The following is a 22095-nucleotide window of genomic DNA, read 5'->3' on the forward strand; positions in this document are numbered from 1 at the left end:
GGTTGGCCATCTTCATTGAAGGCCAAGATTGGGATCTCGACCTCTGTTGTTTCGGCTTGTTCAGCTTCTCTCTTGGTCACTTCTATGTTATTTTGATCATCCTCACCCAACATAACTGGAGTACCATCGTCGTGTTTCACAATAGTTGGTACACCATTTTGGAATACCACTAAAGGAACTGTCGATCCAGAACTCCGTTTGGCACGATCGACCTCTTCATCATCGCCATTATCTCTATTTCGTCCCAAAATTCTTGGAGCTGGTTCTGAAGTTTGGTATTTGTTTGTCTTCGAAAGGAAAGCTGATGAGGCCGAAGGAGATTCCATGGGATGGCCAAGATTGCCAGACACTCCCAAAATGAGAGCGAGGATCACAACCTGAAAATGTGGATCTTGACTTAGCTATTTTTCCAAGGCTTTGGTTGAGTAAATAACAAGGCCGGGGGATTTTCGTCTTATTTTTTTCGCTCCGTTGTACTTACTCGATTCATACTGATTCTTAAACAATGTTGGTTATTGAACTGATGCTTTGACAGAGATTGCCAGGAGCTTATATAGTTACAAGGCGGACACCCTCTGCTCAGAATCGAAATTAAGAGCACTCTGGATTTTCAACAAGGAACCAACCACGCTGGTAAAGCAGAACACTTTCTGCTCGGCCACACACACGGAGGATAGGAAGCAACAAGAAAGAGATGACTTTTCGATGGACTCCACCGTAATGCCAATCGAAGTGCAAGGAAAAGTGCGACAAAGTGACGAAAACGAGGAAGTTTGGGAGCGTTATTAAAGATGAAATGACAATCGTCAAATGCACAAAATCACACTCGGAACAACAGCAGTTCAATGATAAGTGTTCAATGTGGGAAGAAAATTAATCTGATCGCTTGATGAATCTCATGTCCGATGGAGTTGCATTCAAGATTTTCTTACTCACCTCAAGTCGTCATGCGAATTTCAAAAGTCATCGAAGAATGAATGGCATGGCTAATCACGCAATGAGAACAATTGTTATTCTTGGGCATCAAAACCCAAAGCGTTTTCATTGCTTCGTCAAACATCGAAGGAGGTGATCATGAGACAAATTGTGCATTTGATCATATTTATCCTTTGTCGCCTTGGAACGGCTCAAGTTCAACCTTTGATTCCGATTCATCCGTCATTGCAAGGCCACCTTTTGCGTAGCAGACGAGATGAGATTCTACCCAATTACCAACCAACGGACTCACTACCAACCTATAGTGATAACGGATATCCACAAAAGTCAATGAGTCATCCGACTTACGTAGAAGTCCACCCTACCCCAAATCATGAAAATGACCTTCCCGCATATGAGGCTCAAAAACATTTCCAGGCTTATGAGGAAAGGGTGGTGGCAACTGCCGACACATATTTAAACTCATTTGAAGAGACAAGCTCTCACAACCACGACAATGTGGAGCCCGAATATGCCAAAGAACACCCACTGACCACAAATCAGGAGATCCTCGGCCTTAGAGGTTATTCTTCGTACGAAGAGGCGATCCATAATGAACCCAATTATCCTGTAGAAGAGAGCCACGATACTCATATTGGTCTCCAAAGCTACTCAGGTGACCATTTGCAACCACATACCACGGAAGACCCTTTATCTTCAACCTATGAGGAGGCCTTTGAGCTACCGAGCTATCATTCGTCGTTAGGATACGTAGAGGACATTCAGAATATACCCAATTATCTTCCTACCGAAGAGAGTCACGATTCTCAAAGTGAGTTCCCAAGTTACTCCGAAGAGCATTTGCAAGAAAACTATCCCATTGAACAAGCAGATCAGTTGACTGTTTACAATCAACCACATATTCTGGAGCCCAATTATGCTGAACCTTCATCTTCAACTTATGAGGAGGCCTTTGAGCTACCGAGCCAATCTTCGTCTTTAGGATACGAAGAGGACATTCAAAATATACCCAACTATCTTCATGCCGATGAAACTCACGATTCTCATAGCATTCTCCCAAGTTACTCCAAAGAGCATTTACAAGAGATCTATCCTTTTAAACAGCCAGACCAGTCGACTGTTTACAATCAACCACATAATTCGGAGCCCAGTTATGCCGAAGAAGACCCTGCAATCTTGAACTATGAGAAGGTGATTGAGCTACGGAGCTATTCTTCGTCTTTAGGCTATGAAGAAGACATTCAAAATACACCCAATTACTCTCATGGCGAAGAGAGTCATGATTTTCAAAGTGGTCCTTCTTCTTACTCGAATGAACATTCACAAGAAAATGTTCCCGCTGAACAACCCAGTCAACACAAATATCCTGAAAGTGAGTCAGCCCCTGTCCAATATCATGGAACAGAGTACCAAGAAATTCCAAAGTTACCACTGTATAACGTAGCTCCATCCGTGATCCTGGAACATGATCACAAATATGGACACTATAAGCAATCAAGGGAAACTCTTGCCAGGGATTTGCAGGAAGTCAACAACAGTCTACATAATTACTCTCCGACACCATCTGAAGATGAACCCGGACAGAGCCACTATGAAGTAGGTGAACCCCAGGAATATGGAGTATCAGTTGAGAATTATACTCCACAGTACGAACAGAATCAAGATTTGCCAAGCTATGAAACTCGAGGGCAAGATCCAACAGAACCACAGCACCATAGAGAGCCAATCGATTACCATGATATCAATGAAGCTCTACCTCTTTACAACGAAATCGAATCTGAGGGGCAAGCCATTCAAAATCACCACGATTCTTACAATGTCGAGGAGTCGCCAAACACCAGCAATTCTGGAATGAATCTCTATCCTGAATACCATTCCGAAGACAAAGGTTCGGATCGCCCTCAAGAGGACACCATTTACGAAGAGGAGACACATTTGTACTATGATGAACCAGCTTATACAGTGCCCGATGTTCATGAGGAAATTGGCGAGGATCTTTACCATCAGTTTACTGATCCAAGTAATGGGTACATTAGTCCCCCACAAGTGGTTTATCAAAAGCCACCGACATCTTACACCGCTCCGGGATCCTATTTGGTTCCGGAGCAGATCATGCCAGCAACGGATTACGTTGCTCCCGGAGAATATCCGCAAGCAACTTCGACCACTACTGCCATGACCACTACAGTCACGACGACTACAACCACAACTACTACTACGACCGTACCTAAGACTACAACCACAATGCCTACGACTCCAGCTCCAATTGAAACTGATAGCCGCGACTCTTTTCAGGTAAGTTGCTCTTTAAGCAATTGAAACGGTTTTATTGCAAACATGTCTTCTCTCCCATCATAGAAGATAACCTTGACATTGGTCCAGTCATTGACTACGTTGATTACGAATGTACTGACCAACCCTCCACCAGTAGCACAATCTCCAGCTCCCCCAACTGTAATACCTCCACAAATATCTGAGCCGCAAATAGTAACTGCCGTACCCACTCTGCCTCCCTCACCCAAAACAACAGCCCCTCCACCTACAACATCCCCTTCGACACCTACATCAAAGGCTCCTGAACTGGTGACCACGCCAATGCCGACACCGCTTCCATCTCAACCTCCCTTTCCTTCCGTGCCGACACCATCCACACTGCCTCCCAAACTACTCCTTTCAACGCCCCCATCCCCGCCAATAACGACTACTCCAGTCCCGGCTCTCCCTCCACCAACCCCAGAGATGAAAAAGATGGAAGGTGTGAAGGAGATCACCAAGGCATTGGACAAGATGCCCGTGAAGATGGGAAAAATGCCTGGGCAACCGCAGAAAATGCCCCTCAAAATAGAAAAAATACCAGAGAAGATGGAAAAGATGCCAGAGAAGATGGAAAAGATGCCAGAGAAGATGAAAAAGATGCCAGTGAAAATGGAAAAGATGCCAGAGAAAATGGAAGCAATGGCCAAGAAAATGGAAGCCATCCCTAAGAAAATGGAAGCCATCCCTAAGAAAATGGAAGCCATGCCCAAGAAGATGGAAAAGATGCCAGACAAAATGGAAGTCATGCCAACAACTGAGGATAAGATGCCGGAAAAAATGAAACAGATGCCATTGGAATCCGAGACTTTGCCCAAAAATATGGACAAGATGCCGCCCAAGGATATGGACCCAATACCAATGAAAATGATGCCTATGACCGAAACAATGGACGTCACCACAACCCCCGGTTCCACTTTGGAGCGAGCCGTCAAAGATCTAGATGACTTAATCCAACAATTGTCCACGCTCGCAGGTTGAGCTAATCTACCCAAGTTGGTTTTCTTTGAATTGTGTGTTTGAACTTTTCCCTCTCTACAGCGACGCCAATTTGTCCAAGCGTAGGCCATACCTATCAAACGCGGAAACGTGTAGATACATTCATCTGTTTTGGTCCATTTGATAGCAGTTTTCCTTTTACTCTTCAATTCAATGACAACGAATTGCTAACAAATATAATATTGCTCAAACTAACTTAAATTATTAAGCCCAAGCGCTCCAAAGTGACAAGCCTGATGTGATGTAAAGGAAATTCACCTCGCCTTCAACGGAAACGTCTCCTTTTTCCGCCCGCCTAGCCAGAAAAACCTGTCAAACCACTCGAAGCCTGCGACTCCTCTTACAGGCATTTCTCTCCATCGTGCTGGTGCAGGTCCGATCCTAAGCATAGGATAGCGTTGGCATCATCAGTAAGTTGGGAACGAGAAGAAAGAGACGCCTGGTTGCCTGGTTGCCTGGTTGGTAGGTTGCAACTTGCTCGCTCTTGCTCGTTGGTGTCTTGTTTAAAGGTTCTAGTACCCACGAAGGCCTGCGTGACTGACCTTCAGTTCGACGGTGACCGTGTGAGAGTGGACGCGTCTGTTATTGGAACCTAAGAAAGCCCACCGAGTTGTCGACAACATGTTGGGCTTGTTCAAGCAACTCCAGGATTTTCTTAAGTTCGACCAGGTCTGGATCGACAATAACATCTTCAGACTCCATTACAAGGGCACGGTCATCGTGTTCGTCTTGGCCAGTTTATTGGTCACATCCAGGCAGTACATTGGTGATCCCATTGATTGCATGGTCGATGGCATCCCCGGGGGTATCATGGACACCTATTGTTGGATCCATTCCACATTCTCGATTCCAACGAGGTAGGTTATGATAGTAGTTGGGATGGAGTTCGAATTGTTATTTTGGATGCTTTCAATTCTCTAGATGGAAGATTGAGCAGGGTAAAGACGCACCTCATCCGGGCGTGGCCCCCCTGGCCGACATGGAAGAAGGAGAGGAGGTGAAGCATCACGCCTATTATCAGTGGGTGTGCTTCTTTCTCTTCTTTGAAGCCATTCTTTTCTACGTCCCTCGCTACTTGTGGAAAACCTCTGAAGGTGGCAAAATCAAAATGCTGGTTCAAGGTAACTTTGTTGAAGCGGAAAATATACAGAAGTAAAGGTAATCAATCCTGACTGAGTAAATGCTTTTTTTTATTAGATCTGATGGAACCCATAATCAACGAGGATAGCAAGCAATCTCAAATCGACACCATTGTCAAGTATTTCCGTGAAACCCGAGGCACCCACGCTCTGTATGCCTTTCGCTACTTCGCCTGCGAGGTCCTGAACTTTGTCAACATCATCCTTCAGATCTACTTCATCGACTTCTTCTTGGGTTTCGAGTTCAGCACCTACGGATTGGACGTCTTGAGCTTCTCCGAGATGGAGCCCGAAAGCCGCGGCGACCCCATGCACATCGTCTTCCCCAAGGTGACTAAGTGTACCTTCAACAAATATGGTCCCTCGGGAACGATAGAGCCTAAAGACGGCCTCTGCGTTTTGCCTCTCAACATCATCAACGAGAAAATGTTCATCTTCATCTGGTTCTGGTTGGTCATTGTGGCCATTGTCACTGGTATCTTCTTGCTCTATCGTATCGCAGTTCTCCTTGGTCCCCAAATCAGAGTGGCTCTCATCACGGTCAAGGGAAGCAAATCCACCAAGCGCTCGGATGTGGAAGCCATTTTGGACCCTGCCTCTCTCTCCTTTGCTGAGAAGTTGGGAGACTGGTTGGTGCTCTACTTTGTGTGCAAGAACCTCGATGCCCTCGCCGTCAATGATCTCATCCGTCATATTCATAAGAGTGAAGCTGGAGACAATTCTAATACGGAGACTCTCAAAATGAAGCCCCAATCCTCGCAGGTGTAGGACCCGCCAAAGAAACCTCAATTGCAGTTACGTCCATCGCCACCTTACCAAACGTGGATTTCTCTCTTGATGAGCTCCATTTGAAACCCACCCATCAAGGAGACCAGCTTGATCTTGGAAAAAAACAGCAATCTGTATGTCTTCGTAAGGAAGCTCCACAACTACTAAGAAACCAAGAGATTCAATCTGAGATATTTTGAGAACAAATTTTAGATTACTGATGCCTTTTTGTATCCAATATTTTTTCACCCATATACATCTTTTTTGTACTACAAAAAGATCTGAGATACTTTTGAGAACAATTTTTGATATCATATTTCATACCATGTCCTAACCATTCTAGTTTTAAGAACTTAATCCAGTAAGTTAATAAACCAAACTGATAAACTGATCAAACCTTGGACAAAACGAGTCCCTTTTTTTTGGGGGGGGGAGGGAGACAAATCTCGAGTGTACAATTTGTTGATCACTCAGCAAATTTGCTTGTTTGCTGGAGAAACCACACTGGTGTGATCAATCTACTTGCACTCCGTGCATTATTATATCGTGCCGTGTATTTTCTTGGTCTGAAATGGTTGCCGGACCTGACCTAAGGAATGATTCTGCTCTTTTAATATCTGCAGTACCGAATTGCTTTCTTCCGTCGGAAGGTGAGTGGTCCCATCAGTAATTTGAAACACGCTTTTGAGCTACTTATGATGTACAGTTTAGTTAGTTCAATATCTTAGGAGATTACAAAGCCTTATGTAGAGTCCAGTAATAAAAAGTTTGAAATAACACCACTAAGACTTTCAGGCACTCTCGGTTTCGCCATTTTTCAAAAAAACGTACACGTATGATAAAGCGCTGGATTCAAACTGATAAGTTATTTTCGTAATAGCAAAGATGAAGTAAATCCCAAAATGGAAATCCTGCAAAAAGAAGCCAAAATGGAAAATACTGCAGATGAGCACTCTACACAGAAATTGATCTTCTTACCTTATTGAACATTATTTGCTTTTGGTTTGATGCGGACTAATCGGCAGTAATTAAGTTCTCCGATTTCCTTTGTGGATTATTGTTTCTTGAGGAAACTTCTTGCCAAAGGCTTCCGAAGGGCCCCCTTTCTAAGAATGAACTCTTTCGGGTATTATTAAATCATGGTTTGAACAGGTGTTGATTAGGAATAGATCACGATTATTTGCCAAAACGATAAATCGAGGGATAAAATAATGAATGTATACACTTAGAAAGGAGCTGCATTCTTTAAAAATTCACACCTCGGATACGTAGTTTAATGGAACTCGCTGTGCTCAGATAACCTAGGAAAATTGCACGTATGGTCGCAAGCTCTGACAAGTCACTAATTTCAGGGGCGTGGAAAATATTACTTTGACCGTCAGAAAACTCCTCCCTACAGATCGCTTCACCCCAAATGAACAAAGCACTTTAATGGCCCGGTGTTTTCCTATCTTTGGTCTCAAATTGCAATTTGTAATGCAATTTTTGGTGATATCTATAAAGATTTAGGTGTCTTAAACTTCTTGACGATTTTTAATTAGGTTGACATTGATTCTTCTTTGAGCAACAGGTCGGTGCCGCTTCAGTGGGCAACTAACATTACCAGTAGAAAAGTGAATGATTATCAATTTTTGAAAGTTATATATTTTTAGTCTGGTATGTAACGGCCTGATGTGATTTGATGGAGTTTTATCTTTGCTCAATGCCTCAACTTCAAAAGGAAAGGTAAATGTTGAGGAAATTAAGTTTGATGTTTTAGAAAATATGTCATGAACCATAACATGAAATATTATTGAGCAGGTTCACTTTCCCAATAGATGTATGACATGATTGTTTGCCAGTTTCGGAGAGAGGTTCGTTTACCCCTCCGAAAACAGTATTCACCATTAAGAAAAAAGATTTCTCTGTGGAAATTGATTAAAACCTGTTGCTTCAACCCCATTCTCTATTACGAAAGAAAAGCTCAGAGACACATAATACGCCTTGTAAGCACAGGTCATCATAAGAATCTCTTGGCTATGATTATATCATTTATGAAGTTTCATTACGTTGTCAATCGTTCCTCTTAATGCAAAATTGGGGTTTAATTTTAAATGAATACTTGAGTATGGGGAAACATTGCCATCATCAAAATGAATGTAATTTTTTTCACCTTGTAGTCTTCCTCGCCTATTCGATGTAAAGGTATTCTCCGAAGGCAGGACTCGACTCCACGCCCTCTGGGGAACCATTTCGTGCATCTATCAAAAACATTAGACCACGCAGCTACCATGGTTCCTTATTTAACTTGGCTTTTTCCGTATCAGATGTTAAAAACAACAAAAACAACAACAACAGCCGATTCAGCAACGCTGTCTCCACCTTAAGAACTTCATTTGCATTTCCCTTATCAACGTTCATGTTTCAAAATCAACTTGACTGTCATGGCAAATCAGGCAAATTTCAACTGAAAACCTTTGGACACTAATATCTTTTGTTCTAATACCAGTGCTGAAATTCAAATTGATTAGCGAAACTTCGACTAGAACAGTCGTCACATGTGACCCACCTCCTGAAATTTCTGGGCCAAGCTAGCTAATGCACTAGACCAGACCACAAATCATTCTCATTAGGTCAAGGTACTCTGCCCAAATTGAAAAAGTAATGAAGGCCTCCTAAAAAAAACTGGTGGGCAAGTCATTAGAATCCTTAAAATGAAATACACCGCAGTTTTGGTGCCCACAAGCTGCTTAAAGATGAAACTTGACACCATTTTTATGAGTCGCAACGAGACAAGGATCGTTCTTAAAAATAAATTCTAAGGAGTGGAGTCCTTCTGAAGCAGGACATCAGGATTGTCTAGAGCTTTTGTAGAGAAATGACACTCAGATGTTTTGGTTGGTTTCAGCAAGCCCGCCCTATTTGTGCGATGGGATTGGATTTTTGGCAATCCTTGCCAGACATGTCAATGGTAGTACAATATTATTTCTTCTTAGATTGTAGCTCTTCTACTTGTTTTTCTGAGTTTGCTTTTATCTGTCCTGGACAAAGTTAGGACAAATCAATTAGAAAGTATTTTTATAACTGTGAAATTAACGCCTTGAACATAAATTGGGGCGTTTTCATTCTACATGAACGTGGGTTGCATTGAAATGTTGCTGAACAATTGACCGCGAGTATGTGTAAAAAATACGGTATTATGTCTGACATACCAAAACTTAAATGTAAAAACAACTACAATTGAAATTATCTTGGCTACCTCTTGATGTACGGTCCATGCTTTTTTTCATCAAAAAAGTAATCCAAATGTCCTGGCTATATGTACTCTGGATCTTAATTTGAGAAACACCCATCATCGCTGTCAAAATCTATTATGACCTAATTGCGAGCTTGACTTTCGTGACTATCTGGATTCCACCTTCCACAATTGTTGGGATCTTGGCTCCTCGGCCCAACCACATTCAAGAAATATATGTATATACTAGAACTATAACCCTCGACACTCGAAATATTGCCTCTTTGTCTGAAGGGGATGTCATAATGGGATGATTTCAAAATACATCCGTATGAGATTGCCGCTTTCCGATTTCTCATGTATTTTTAAAATGTTGCCACTCCGTTCTTTTCATTGTCTTTTTTTCCTTATAGACATGCATTACATCCATTTTCAATGTTTCTGTTGGACTCCCAGTACAGTTGGACAATATCTGGATTAGCTCAAATGCCTAGTTAACTCCATCAAAAAGGGTTTAAATAAAACATCGAGGAAAAATAAAACACCAAGTAGCTGTTTCAAATCTTCTCTTGACTTTGTATGATCTTGACTTTGAAATCCCACCGCAGCCATGCTCTGGTAGCAAGTTTGTGCTTGAGAGACACGGATAGACCGATTCATTTCTAAAGAGGATCAGAAACCATTTCTAATTTCGATATGAGAGCCTATGTTCACACGTTCTATTGGACTCCCAGTACAGTTGGACAATATCTGGATTAGCTCAAATGCCTAGTTAACTCGATCAAAACGGTTGCATATTGCATATTTATTACGAAAAATATCTGTCAATTCATTGTTATTGATTTATAATCGACCTGAAGTGCTTGTAAAAAAAACAACCTGTCAATATAAAAAAAGGTTTAGATAAGTAAGAGCAATGATTTGAATCTTTCGTTTAAGGTCTATGTTTTAAGATGTGTGTGCCGAGCACTTTCACAACGCTCATGGTAACGATTTTGAAAAGCAAAAATTATATAATTTCTATTGAATGTCATCTTTTTTTTTAGCAAGAGAAGGTATTCAATCGTGATCTGCACCTTCATAAATTACCTGACAATTGAGAACCAGATTATCGCAGACGCTTATGTTTTGATAATTTTCATTCAAGCGATATTGGATACAAATACGGTAATTGACCGTGAATCTTAATTCACACAAGTCCATTTTTTCCGTTGCTTAAAGATGGATCACATTCACATTTGTACAAATCATCAACGATTGAGAAATACTCCAGCGTACACAATCCGAGAGAAACAACTTGGAAGTGGTCAAGATCGAGACTTGTGCATTTAACTTACAATTGAACGTCACATTTGCGATTACAATTATGTACATATAGTCTTGACCTTTTATTACGGAAGCATGATCAGGGTCGTTACTGGGGATGAGCCATTTAGGTAATTCAATGACCACAAAAGTGATTTGTAGCGATGAAAGACTGTAATGAAGTTTTGAAATCTTACCTCGTGCCAAGAACTATCAAAATAGAACGGAAAATTATTTTTGAACTAATAGGTGGGGATCACAAAAGATAATGTCAGATACATCTCTGGTATGATTATAGGCCCACTACTGGTATTTACTCTTCACATGTACTCTTCGTCATTATTCTCCTTTCAAATTCCTTTTTTGCGGACTTCCTTACAAGTACTGGAATTGGGATTCCCAGCAGTTCAAGACGGGAAAAGGTACTAATCTTACTTGATTTCATATGCATAATATTTGATGCACCAACGAATTAGAGTTGACGTATCTGGCTAGCCCTTGAATGTAGGATTGGTTGATCGGGTATTTTGATCAAAAAATTGTCCAGGTCTGACTTAAAAGGATGCTACTGGATCAACGCCTACATAAGCCCTACGAATATTAGAGGGAAGCAAATTAAACAATGAAGGAGCCCAAGAAAGAAACAATGTGGACTTCATTGTTTTAACTAGCCTGAAATCGCGAGGGCTTGAAGGTGCTCTCAAAACGCACATTAAGCCCCTACGCTCACTACAATTGACCTTAAATCCTGGGTTGGGACAAAGCTCATGAATGCTTTTGAAGACGTACAATATCAGATACCTTTCGTACCTTCTCTGAACACTGTATAGTCCCAACTTTTTTAGTCTCGCCCAATACGAGAGCTCTTTCATATCCTCAATGCTTCTAGTAAAACATCTTTGGACCTGCTCGACCTTTTGCAAACCTGCTGAAATAGACAGGAATATTCAAGATGCGGCTGGATAATCGACTTGTACAGAGTTAGCATCTCTGGACTTAAACGTGCGTTATATCCAACCACATGTTTGAAAAGTCCCGATGATCATACAATTACCAAATTCAACTTTGCATTTTTCACTCTAATCAGATTTCAAATGTTTCAAATGAGATTTGAGATTGAATAGAGCTCATCCTATTTCGATGCGTTTATCGCTTGAAAAATACCTATGCCGCGTCATCGTTAATCCCGAGTTTGGACATTATCGCCTCGTAACAAAGAGATGTGTGAGCACTGTGCATTATGAAGAACATGGCCGGAAATCAGGTAATGAATTGGACTCATTTGAATATCCAACCTTGCAACAACAAAAGTTTGCATTATTGATGACGCTTAATGATGGGAAAAGCTATCATCCAATTAATCGCCTTGAACGAATTTGTTTGCCTTGATATTGAGAAAAGAAAGGAGAGTAGAGGACAAGAGAAGAAAAGAACGCCTTGGCCGGAACATTGCCACTTTGCAAGAGGACTCAAGCCTTTCACCAAAGGTGACGATTGACTTTCTGGGTGGTGGATTTAGGCGTCTGACGCAGAACAGTCAACCACTCTCCGTCAGTTTTCTTGACAAGCTAGCGCTCAATTCTCACATTCACTCTATTCTAATTCTGGCCAATGTAAGAACAGCTCAATACTGGAAAACTCAATCGATGGAAATGAGACATGATTTGACCACCAGTAGAATTCACGAGAGTATTGCATGTATGTGGTTGATATTCCCTCTGTAGTGGAAATGATTTGGATAGGTGCCCATTTTCCACGCGTTTGGCTTCCAAATGTTTGGTCTTCCCAGTTGTGATAATGTACTGAATGATGTTGATGATGATGCTTACTTATGGTGCTGCTGCTGATGACGACTTCTTGAATGATTTCATTTCTTTGGCTAACGTCAAGAGATCCAGATTTCCCTTTTCGGGAAGTGGAAAGGACTCATCCATCTGACCAATCTGGAGCAACGTAGCCTCTCCATTGCTCCTTTTCGACAATCTTATATCGCCTTGTTGGTCTAGTTAAATGGGTGATATTACGAGACGTTTTGTACACACTGGCCCGTAGAACACCCAGTTCGCTCACACCAAGGCAAGTGAATGGCAGCTACGCACCTTATGATGTCCTCAATGACTCGGAATTTTATGGAGAGAATGGGAGTGAAAGAAAAATTCTCCCACAAAAAGCGGAATTGCGCCTTTTGAAGAAGAAGAAAAAAAAGAGGAGTTCCGGCTAACGGCAAATGGCGGCGAGTTGCCCGGTTGGAGTTTTGTACTCTCGAAGCCGAACGTCGCAGACCCGGGTGAAAGAGAGAGGATCCTCCCGCAATTTGGTCAAAATGTGAGATACCACACCAAAACACGGTCCACAGGGTGACTGTAACCAATTCCTTGAATCAATGTCATTGTTTAAATGAAAGAGTATACATATAATGTATCCCCCCCAAAATAGAGAACTCAATTCATCCATCCTGTTTAGAGCAATATTAGTTTACAATTGTGGCAAAAGTATACATTCAGTCCTTCCCATGACAAATGGTTAGGTTTGGCCACCCTAAACTGTCGCTAAAGAAGCCGAAAGGGAGGGGGCATTGGGAAAAGGTCCTTTGGATTATGAAGCAAAAAAATAGCGACAATCTCCCAGGATTCACACATGTGACATGCGGGTCAGTTGCTCCTTGGCCCTCTGATTGTGAACATGTCTTCGAAGAAAGTTCAATGATTCCATAATCAGTATTTTTCGTGTTATCGTTGACTACTCGTTGGGACCACCTCAACTTAAGGTATGCATTTGTTAGCTTTGACCATTGGGAAATTAAAATAAGTGCAATCACTATTAAACATTATTGATCAATGCAACAACATCATTGAAATTTGATGCTTTTTGGTTGAGAAAATTTGCGTACAAACCTGACAGTGGTGGATAGACTTAGTGGTGAAAACTTGCGGAAACTGCTTTCAAAATGCAAAATAATAATAATAATACAAATATTCTTTTCTTTACAACAAAAGGCTCTCTCAATTTTGAGGTTGAACGATTTGGGTTGTTTTGAAATATCTTGGTTGTTTCCATCATGACACGTTGATATTGGATTAATAACTTGACTGGCAAGTATCAACAGTTAGAAGTGCAATTTTGTTTGATAATGATAAGGTCTGGATGATGGGGCAACAAAATAATACTTCCAAAAAAAAAAACAATTGTGCTATTTATCTTCACCGTTTTCAAGTCAAGACATTTCCAGTAGGAGTAAAAAAGTAAAAATACAAATAGACTGTGTATCCCGGTTTAAAAAAGTAGGCAGCTATAATGCTCTGATATGAAGGCGTTTATATTGACCATCAAAAGGCTACTTGGGGTGTGAGATTTTATTAGATATTAAAGTGCTACAAGTGTTGAAACAAAAAGGTCGTGAGTTTTGGTTTCCTGCGGTGTCTAGACTTTTATTGGTTGGTGGCCTTCAAAACCGGTATTTTCTGTCACACGCTCCAATTCGTCACCTGAAATAGCACCAGCTTTTCATTATCGACGCCAATTTTAGATCATCCCAATCAACCTTCGTAATTCTTTTTTGAATTGTGCTTTCCTTTAACATTTTAAATGAGGGGTTGCCAATCGATCAACCCAGGACCTTGACGTCAATTTCTGTGCGTTCAACGTAGCCACTAAAGATTGTTTGGACAATAAGTTAAGACTGCATATTGCAATTAACCCATGGTTTATTTTGGAGCTATAGCTCAATTTGAAAAGCTTTTATTTGTCTTCTGACTCTCGGCATGCAAACAAACGAGTAATTATGAAAGTAAATCCACGAAAACTGAATGATGTTCAAAATATTGTTAGCAGCTTCAAGAAGAATATCCAAATGTTCGGAAATGGAAATGGTGGAAATTTTAGTAGTAGCTTGACTTGGATTAAAGCCCCTTTCACTGTTTTTGACGAATCATTTAATACGTCACCATTAACGTTTTTGATTTATAGTTTTAGTGAACTCTTGTTACTTTTCTAGTTCGTTAAAACGTTAACTTTCCTTTAAGATAGTCTGTTAAGATATTAATAGCAGATTTAGGACTTTTATAGTACTGATATCCATAATAATTTCGTTTTATTTTTTATCCATTTAAGACGTAACGAGTTTTGGTTTGGTTTTCTTGCTAACAATAACAATGAGCAAAAATAAAGATTATGTTTAGTTTTTCCATTACAGCATTTCATGTCATTGTGGCAAAATGCATCAGCTTTTTAAGTAAATATAACGATAAGCGATTACGTTTTTAATCGATGCCCACCACTGATCTTTGGGCTGGTTTGAACCTATGTAGCCCACTTCTTTATTGAGCTTGCATTTCATGGTTGTTAACTTGCCAAACTTCGTTTTAACTTCAAAGCAATCAACCACACTGTGACGAAACTCTGAAATAAAAAAACAGATCAGTGAGGTTGAGATTGAACATTGGTGTAAGATCTATTGTCCTCGAAACCCAAATTAAACCAATGGCTACAACTGCTCTTCAAATTAAGTTCTAATTTAGTATCATTACCATCCTGAATTGGGATAGCAACATCATTTAGTTGAGAAAAATGCCAACTAAGATTTAACATTGCTTTTACATCCTTGGGATTTATTTGTACGTTAAATGGCAAAAAGCTTGATCAAGTTGAAACCTCATCTACGTATCTTGTGCAACACCATGTTGCTTATGCCGTTCGATCTATTACCAAGCTATTTTCTCAAATTTAGTATTTCAATCATTCCCCATCATTTTACAGTACTATCAATCAATCAAGATATTCTGTCCTCGTTCTTCCAGGAATCATCGCAATGAAGATATGGTTCGGGAATACGCTTTGGTCGAGTTTCTCATGACACTTGTGAGCCATCAGATAAAAGCCCGTCGTACCTCTAAAGCATTTGCATAGTTTGTTGTGTCCGTAACAAGTAAAAAAAAAGTGAAAAACCCCGTGATTCAGCGATTTGAACCACTGTCAATGAGTGCGTGTGCTACTTGGTTTGTGTGAGGGGAGTGAACCAGGCATCGAGAACCACGACAATCACCACCATCACCATCATCACCACCACCAGCACCACCACCATTGTCCAAGTCAAAATGATCAGGAAGATGCTCTTTCTTACCAGTATTGGCACCAGACACAATCTCATCTCATCGGCAGCGGCGGCTGGTTTCAAACGAAAAAAAACGATGGAAAAGAGACACTTTTCCTTGGGTTCTTGGCTGGTGTGGCTTTTCTGGTTACTCGCCTCTCATCACTTCTCCAGCTCCACCTGTCAAGAAAGCGGGGGTGAGTGGTCGAAAATAAGAAGTCATAACTCATACTATGTGTGGATTGTTTCTCCTTTTGTTGAAAGACAGATCTCTGCCATTTCGGGGATTATATTCATCCATCCCTTTCACTTTCATCACCTGCTCACAATGTTTGGCAGACTCATCATCATCCCGATCGCTCTCTTTTTTTCACTCACTCTTACTTACTCTCACTCTCTTTGGAAAGCCCCTATATAGTACAGTAATACAACAAATCGATCGCGATTCGAAAGAAAGCCTGGCCAATCCAACTAGGGTGTGGCATCTCACCTCAGATGATCTCTCAGTCCTTGGGTTCTTTTTATGCTAGTTGTCAACACCCCAAAATGCTCACTAACCCTTGAAGACTCCTTTTTTCTCACTTTACAATACATCACACCACTGATCATCCATTGAGTTTGTACCTCTAGCTCAGCTTTGGCTGGACACACCACATGATGAGCTAGGGTAAGTCATTTGATCGCTGTGGAAATAGCACGATATCAATCTCTACTCATGTGATGGCATGGTTTTGATTTCCTGATTTATGCCAAAACGCCAAAAAGAGTCCCGCCCACAATTTCATAACAACAAACTGATTTATTGTCTCCTCTGCTTCTCGTCTGCCTGGGAATCTCGGAATCTCGTGGCGTGATCCAACGAAAAACATGAACCCTTATAGCTAGCTACGTACAGTACACAAAACGCAAGCCTGACCAATAACTCTTTGATCTTGGCCGTTATTGAAATTTTCAAGGCCAATCAAATGGTGATGATTGCTCGTAATTGCGGTATTTCGCGCAAAAAGAGAAGCAATTTAGGCACTGACAAAGGTTCCGGTTGGTCATTCAAGATTCAAGTCCACCAAGGTTATAGCAATTTAACGTAGAGATCTCATAGAGAGATGGCGATTAATCACTAAAGGCTCTCCACACCTATTTTTTGTTCGGCGTGGCTCATATTGGTAGGTCCATCGATAAATGAATGAGAGGTCTGTGTTTTTGGTAGGCAAAAACCGGCATTTAGTGTCAAATCAAAGGGACTAAAAGAAGCTAGGGACTGCAAAAAGTGGATCTGTGTCGTAAATGTCTGCGATTAGAAGAACACCCAGTTTGTGCAATAAATCTTCATTTACTACCAATTATCTTTGGAATCCCTGGCTGACATTCCAATCAAAGTCCAATTGAATTATAGACGGAGGAGACACTTGCAATTCCCACAGTTCAAGTCACTCTTTTTTTATTCAAAGACAATGTCCAGATCGTCTTCTTCGTCTTTTAGTAATCATATCCTCCCACCTCAGAATGAAATTTCTCCGCCAAACGGACGTGAAAAAATCGCCTCTGTTTTCAAGCCTAACAAAAATTTGGGAGACCCCTTGCACTTACAAAATCGACACAAACCTTATGAATCAGTGCAGTTTTTTGCAATTGCCAAACATTTTAATCCTAACCAAGAACAGGCTTTTCCTTTTGAACATACGTACTACCATTTCAATGTCTAGTTCTGGGGGTCTATAATCTAGGAGTTATTAAGCACTGCTTTACAAAGGCTCTCCAAAATGTTTAGATTTTAAGATATTTTTTTATATTTTGGATTAACATTAGCAAAAAGGAGTCAATAAAGCGAATGAAGAGATTCGAAACCCAATGATGTTCAACTTTTGATCAAGGTTGGGAGGAATTTCGCCAGTGCATTCGAGTACATGAGCAGCTTTCAGAATGTTTGCGATGGTTGATCGAGTTCTTTGAATGGACTCTTTGTCAAGTACTTCTTCAGGGATTCAGGGAGGAAGCGAGCTTGAAAACATAATTCTCATGCCGTTTCTCCAACTGTGGAAAGTCAGTTTCGATTTCACACATCATTCATCCGAAGAAATTCAACGGAAGAACAACGTGCTAAGAAATCATGGGGAAAAAAGCAATTAAATCGGAATAAGTTCATCAATAACCTGAACCTGGTGGTGTGTCCACGAATTGAATCTCGCTAAAGAAACAAAAAGGGTTGTTTTTTTTAATTGTTGTTGGGAGGCTGATCTCGATTTGTATTCATGATTTATGGAGGGCAACCCAGTGGGAGGTTCTATTATTATGAGTAAGAGCATCCGATTTAATTCGAAATTGATAACCCATTTGTCCTTGTAGGAGTTAAATAACAATTGCTAAATCAACGGGCAATTTTCACCGAGCTGGACTTCCAATGACAGCAATTGCAGCTCATTCGCGACTCAATTACGGTGCCTTGCAGAACCCCCAAATTAGGTCAAGGTAAATCCAGGAATAACAAATCACTGATGAAGATATCCTTCTCGTGGTTTGCGCTCATTGGAATAGAGCAAAAACGTCTCGAGACAACGGGACTTCTGTTGAGGAGTCATAGCATGATTTATCATTTTCCTCGTTCACTTCCCAAGGGATTCCTATTTTAAGCTAGGTTTGGTGAATTATGACCAATGATTTTTTTTGTGGGAGGTCCTATGCAAGTACAAGAAGACTGACTGGCGGTGTCAATGGGTGAACCATTCCAATATGAGATAGCGTGTATTGATACGAATGGAAGCTGATTCTGGATTTGATAATAGCCGTCCTTATATACCATAATCACCGCAATTCATGGCTCCCTCCCAGTGAAGAAAATCCTAGTCATATTTCTTCTCAAATGAAGGGTTGCACTCTTGCACCTCGAATTGAGACGCTAATTTCAGACCTTTAGAAACCATGTTCAGCACTCATTTTCCTTTTGTGATCGAAACCGCAAGAAGCTTTCTGAACAGCTCTTCACGCAACGGGATTTGAAGGACCGAACCAGTACAGATCCAAAATCGTGCTCATTACTGGACGAATATTTATCAATGACAAACTCTCAAATCAAGCAAGTTTCCCGACCCGTCTCTCTGGAGATCATGTTTGTTCTTCTTTGGATATCAGAAGCTGATAGTAACTGACGCTCACCTCAGAGAAAGCGAGGTCAAGGTGAATGTCGCCTAAAAGTAAAGCAGGCATGTCTCTTTCGTTCTTTTTTTTTCAATTTCACTTCATTGGAAGTGATCCGTCACTTGATCATCTCGAGCAGCAGCAACTTCGGTGGCATTATGACTTGACGTGTGACCCGCCAAAAGACGGAAGGGTATTGAAGGGGCAATTGCTTTGATCCTGAACGATCATTGGACTCACAAAGGAGCTTCCCTCCTTCGGCTCTGTGGATTCTACAGTAGAAGGAGGTCGTTTCACCATGTTGCAAGCCTGATATCAACCAGCCAAGCAGGCAGCCATCCAAGTGGTGGCGTTGGTCTTGTTTCAGGAAAGACGATGGATGGATGGTGAGGCCCTAGCTATTGACATAACACCATGATATTAAGAGGAAGTAGTCAATGAATCCTACCAGTCATTGTCCTGATGAAAAGATCTCTNTTTGTTCTTCTTTGGATATCAGAAGCTGATAGTAACTGACGCTCACCTCAGAGAAAGCGAGGTCAAGGTGGGGGGGGGGCAAAAGCAAAAGCCTTGCATAACACACGTGCACCCCAGATAGTTCACTGGATTAACCTTCAACCATTTTGGCCATTTTAGGGACGATCAAGGCAGAATAAAAGCGGAATGGCCCCTAAAGCTACGACTGTACGGAACGTTGGACTATGTGTTCAAGGTCGGATATTACGGACACATAATGGGAATATGCAATTGATCTCGCACCTAATTGGACCCCCCAGAGAGAGGGGTAATTAAGGAACTATGACTTCAATGAAGAACGAATTCGGTCAACGCTTGGGAATGAAACTGAATTAGAACTGGCACAGGGGAACTTCGGATTGATTGTCATTCATCAAGGATGCCAGCAAGCAAGAAACCAAGTATATTGGTCTTAATGCCAAGAGAAAAAAAGCATTGGCTGAAGACGTTCAAGAACTAGCCAGGGTCGGAATATTGGGTAATTGATAATTCTTTTGAGTGGAAATGTTGTGTGGGTTTAGTATGCCATTTGTGCTTTAGTCGGGCATTGAAGGTATATGCTTTTTATCTTAACCAGTGTGTGTGTGACCTATTTTTCCCAGGTTTGGCATGCAATATTTTGAACTTCAATTATCAAAAAGACACAATGTCACGATTGATGTTCAAAATAGTAAAGAAAGCTAGTTAGAGCAATTACCTAAAATCAAACGAATAAGCCCGTCAATCGTCAAACAAAATCATCCATGCAAATTAGTGCTTTAAGAGCAATGTTTACCTTTGCAATCTGATCCTATACAACGAAAATATCTTCTCTTCGGAAAAAATGTTGTTTTCTTCGTTGAAGAATTAATCATCCGCGAGACCTTGAGAAAAACAGCTTGTGTTAATCCATACAATAAGATTAGGACTGTCATTGTAGCGTACTTCTTGCTGAATGAGTGAATGAGTTGCCCCATATGACAATATAGCGATCAAAACGCCTAAACGTGGGTGATCCAAATGATTCGACAGAAATGTGACTACAATCGAACCAAGAAAAATTGGACAATGCGCTTGGGATCGTTAGGCCAGGAAAATCCACTTTAGAAAAGAAAGAGAAGACTTTTGATCTTGAAATAATTCCAATGGGGTAAGAGTGTCAGATTGTTACAATTCTCATGGCAGAGGAGGAGAAATGAATCAATAGGGCATGTCAAGTGAATGAAATTCAATGAAAACTGCGGTCCGACACCCTGATTTTGGGCATTTTTGGGAGGGAGAACTAAGACAAACATCACAGTCAAGTCGCACCATCCGCTCATTGAATTTTCAATAATCAAGCGATTTTGAGTGAGCTGTTTTACAAAACCCAACTAAATGAACCTGTTTGGTGTTGATCGGTGAACGCATTATCAAATTGGCTCAATATCTCGCATGATCGTATTGAGTGGACAGAAGCGGAGGACACATAGATCGAGTAAAGGTTCAGATGGAAGTGTATTTCTTGACTAGACATGCTCAGAAGTAAACGTCAATTATAACTCGCATGACGACATCACAACATACCAATATGACAATGCTGTTTGCTTAGACCAGCAGGTAAAAAGGAAAAAAGAAAATGTCAAAATTCAATGCATGCACAGTGCAGTTTGTCTGGGCAATGTTGTCTTTGATTTTAATACATGGAAGAACGTCAGTTGTTCATGAATGCGTTCACTTGACCAGCCCTATAAAGAAGCCCGTGCAGGGTCGGCTAAAAAAAGGGTTTCGTAATTTCGTACCTTTAAAGTTCAGAAAGTCTGTTTAGAGCCAACCAACCAAACGCCAAATTGTCTAAGACGGCCTTCGAAACGTGAGGTGGTGGCTAGGTTAAACTAGAGTCCCTCTAGGTTATACGCTTTAATAGACCTAACCAAAATTTCCGAGGCTGCTACTTCAGTTGACCCGATCAGAATTGTTCGTATCATAAAACAGCTGATATTTGTCGGACTTACGTCAAAACTACGAACATGGAGTGCTCAAGCTAGGGTTGGGCCCAAACACTTCAAAACTCAGTGCATGACAGGTCTTGGCAAATTATATTCAATTTCCCTGTGATCTCATATATGGCTATTCAATGCTCACAGCCTTCACGTTTGATGAAAACCCAAATACGCATAAAACGTACAAAAATTTAATTGGTATTCGCAAATGCTATCTATCGGAACTTTCAAGTACTTATCATCCCCTTCTGGCTTCAGTCTTGCGTATTTGTGAATACCATATTCAAGACTTGAATTACAATCGTATTAAGCTAAGAGCACTTTCTTTGAATCAATTTTTTTGTATTTAGGTGCTAGGGTTGGAGGGATAAGCCTCGCCCTGCCGGCGAAGCCAGCCATCACACCGTCCTTATACTTTTTCCGATAGGCAGTGTCGTGTCCGTATCAGTTTCGGTTCTCCGTCTGTGGGTAGGGTTAGCGTCTAAACGTTTCCTTGAGAAAGGTCGGGGAGGAGATTCAAACCGGGTACCTCTCTCGTATTGGGACACTGCGCTAACCCCTACACCACATCTCTCCTTAATGTGTGTTTGACGAATCTTGAGTAAGCTTTGCTAATCTACTTACTTCAACGTTCGTTGGTGCTTTAACTATTGACTCCTTTAAGTAGCAACTGTCTGATGATGTCAGCACAAATTTTGGGAGGTCATTCGGATACATTTTAAT

General features: G+C 41.0%; 3 protein-coding genes across 3 annotated transcripts in view; 2 read left to right on the forward strand and 1 right to left on the reverse strand.

The window, feature by feature from the left end:
- Nucleotides 1–1222, reverse strand: part of LOC131876971 (uncharacterized) — a gene marked incomplete in the record, with an annotated part of 2797 nt that extends 1575 nt beyond the window's left edge. Inside the window, 2 exon segments of the mRNA XM_059222517.1 lie at nucleotides 42–377; nucleotides 482–1222. Coding sequence (XP_059078500.1) covers nucleotides 42–377; nucleotides 482–490 — 345 coding nt within the window.
- Nucleotides 1067–4364, forward strand: LOC131876970 (titin-like). The gene is made up of 2 exons (XM_059222516.1): nucleotides 1067–3231; nucleotides 3295–4364. The coding sequence occupies exons 1-2, from the start codon at nucleotides 1075–1077 to the stop codon at nucleotides 4228–4230; spliced, it is 3093 nt and encodes a 1030-aa protein (XP_059078499.1). The 5' UTR covers nucleotides 1067–1074; the 3' UTR covers nucleotides 4231–4364.
- A 296-nt stretch (nucleotides 4365–4660) lies between these two features.
- Nucleotides 4661–6551, forward strand: LOC131893214 (innexin inx2-like). The gene is made up of 3 exons (XM_059243189.1): nucleotides 4661–5105; nucleotides 5170–5369; nucleotides 5446–6551. Exons 1-3 carry the CDS (start codon nucleotides 4870–4872, stop codon nucleotides 6153–6155), a joined length of 1146 nt encoding a protein of 381 aa, XP_059099172.1. The 5' UTR covers nucleotides 4661–4869; the 3' UTR covers nucleotides 6156–6551.
- Nucleotides 6552–22095: the final 15544 nt, after the last annotated feature.

This window comes from Tigriopus californicus, chromosome 2, assembly GCF_007210705.1.
Source record: "Tigriopus californicus strain San Diego chromosome 2, Tcal_SD_v2.1, whole genome shotgun sequence".
NCBI lineage: Eukaryota > Metazoa > Arthropoda > Copepoda > Harpacticoida > Harpacticidae > Tigriopus > Tigriopus californicus.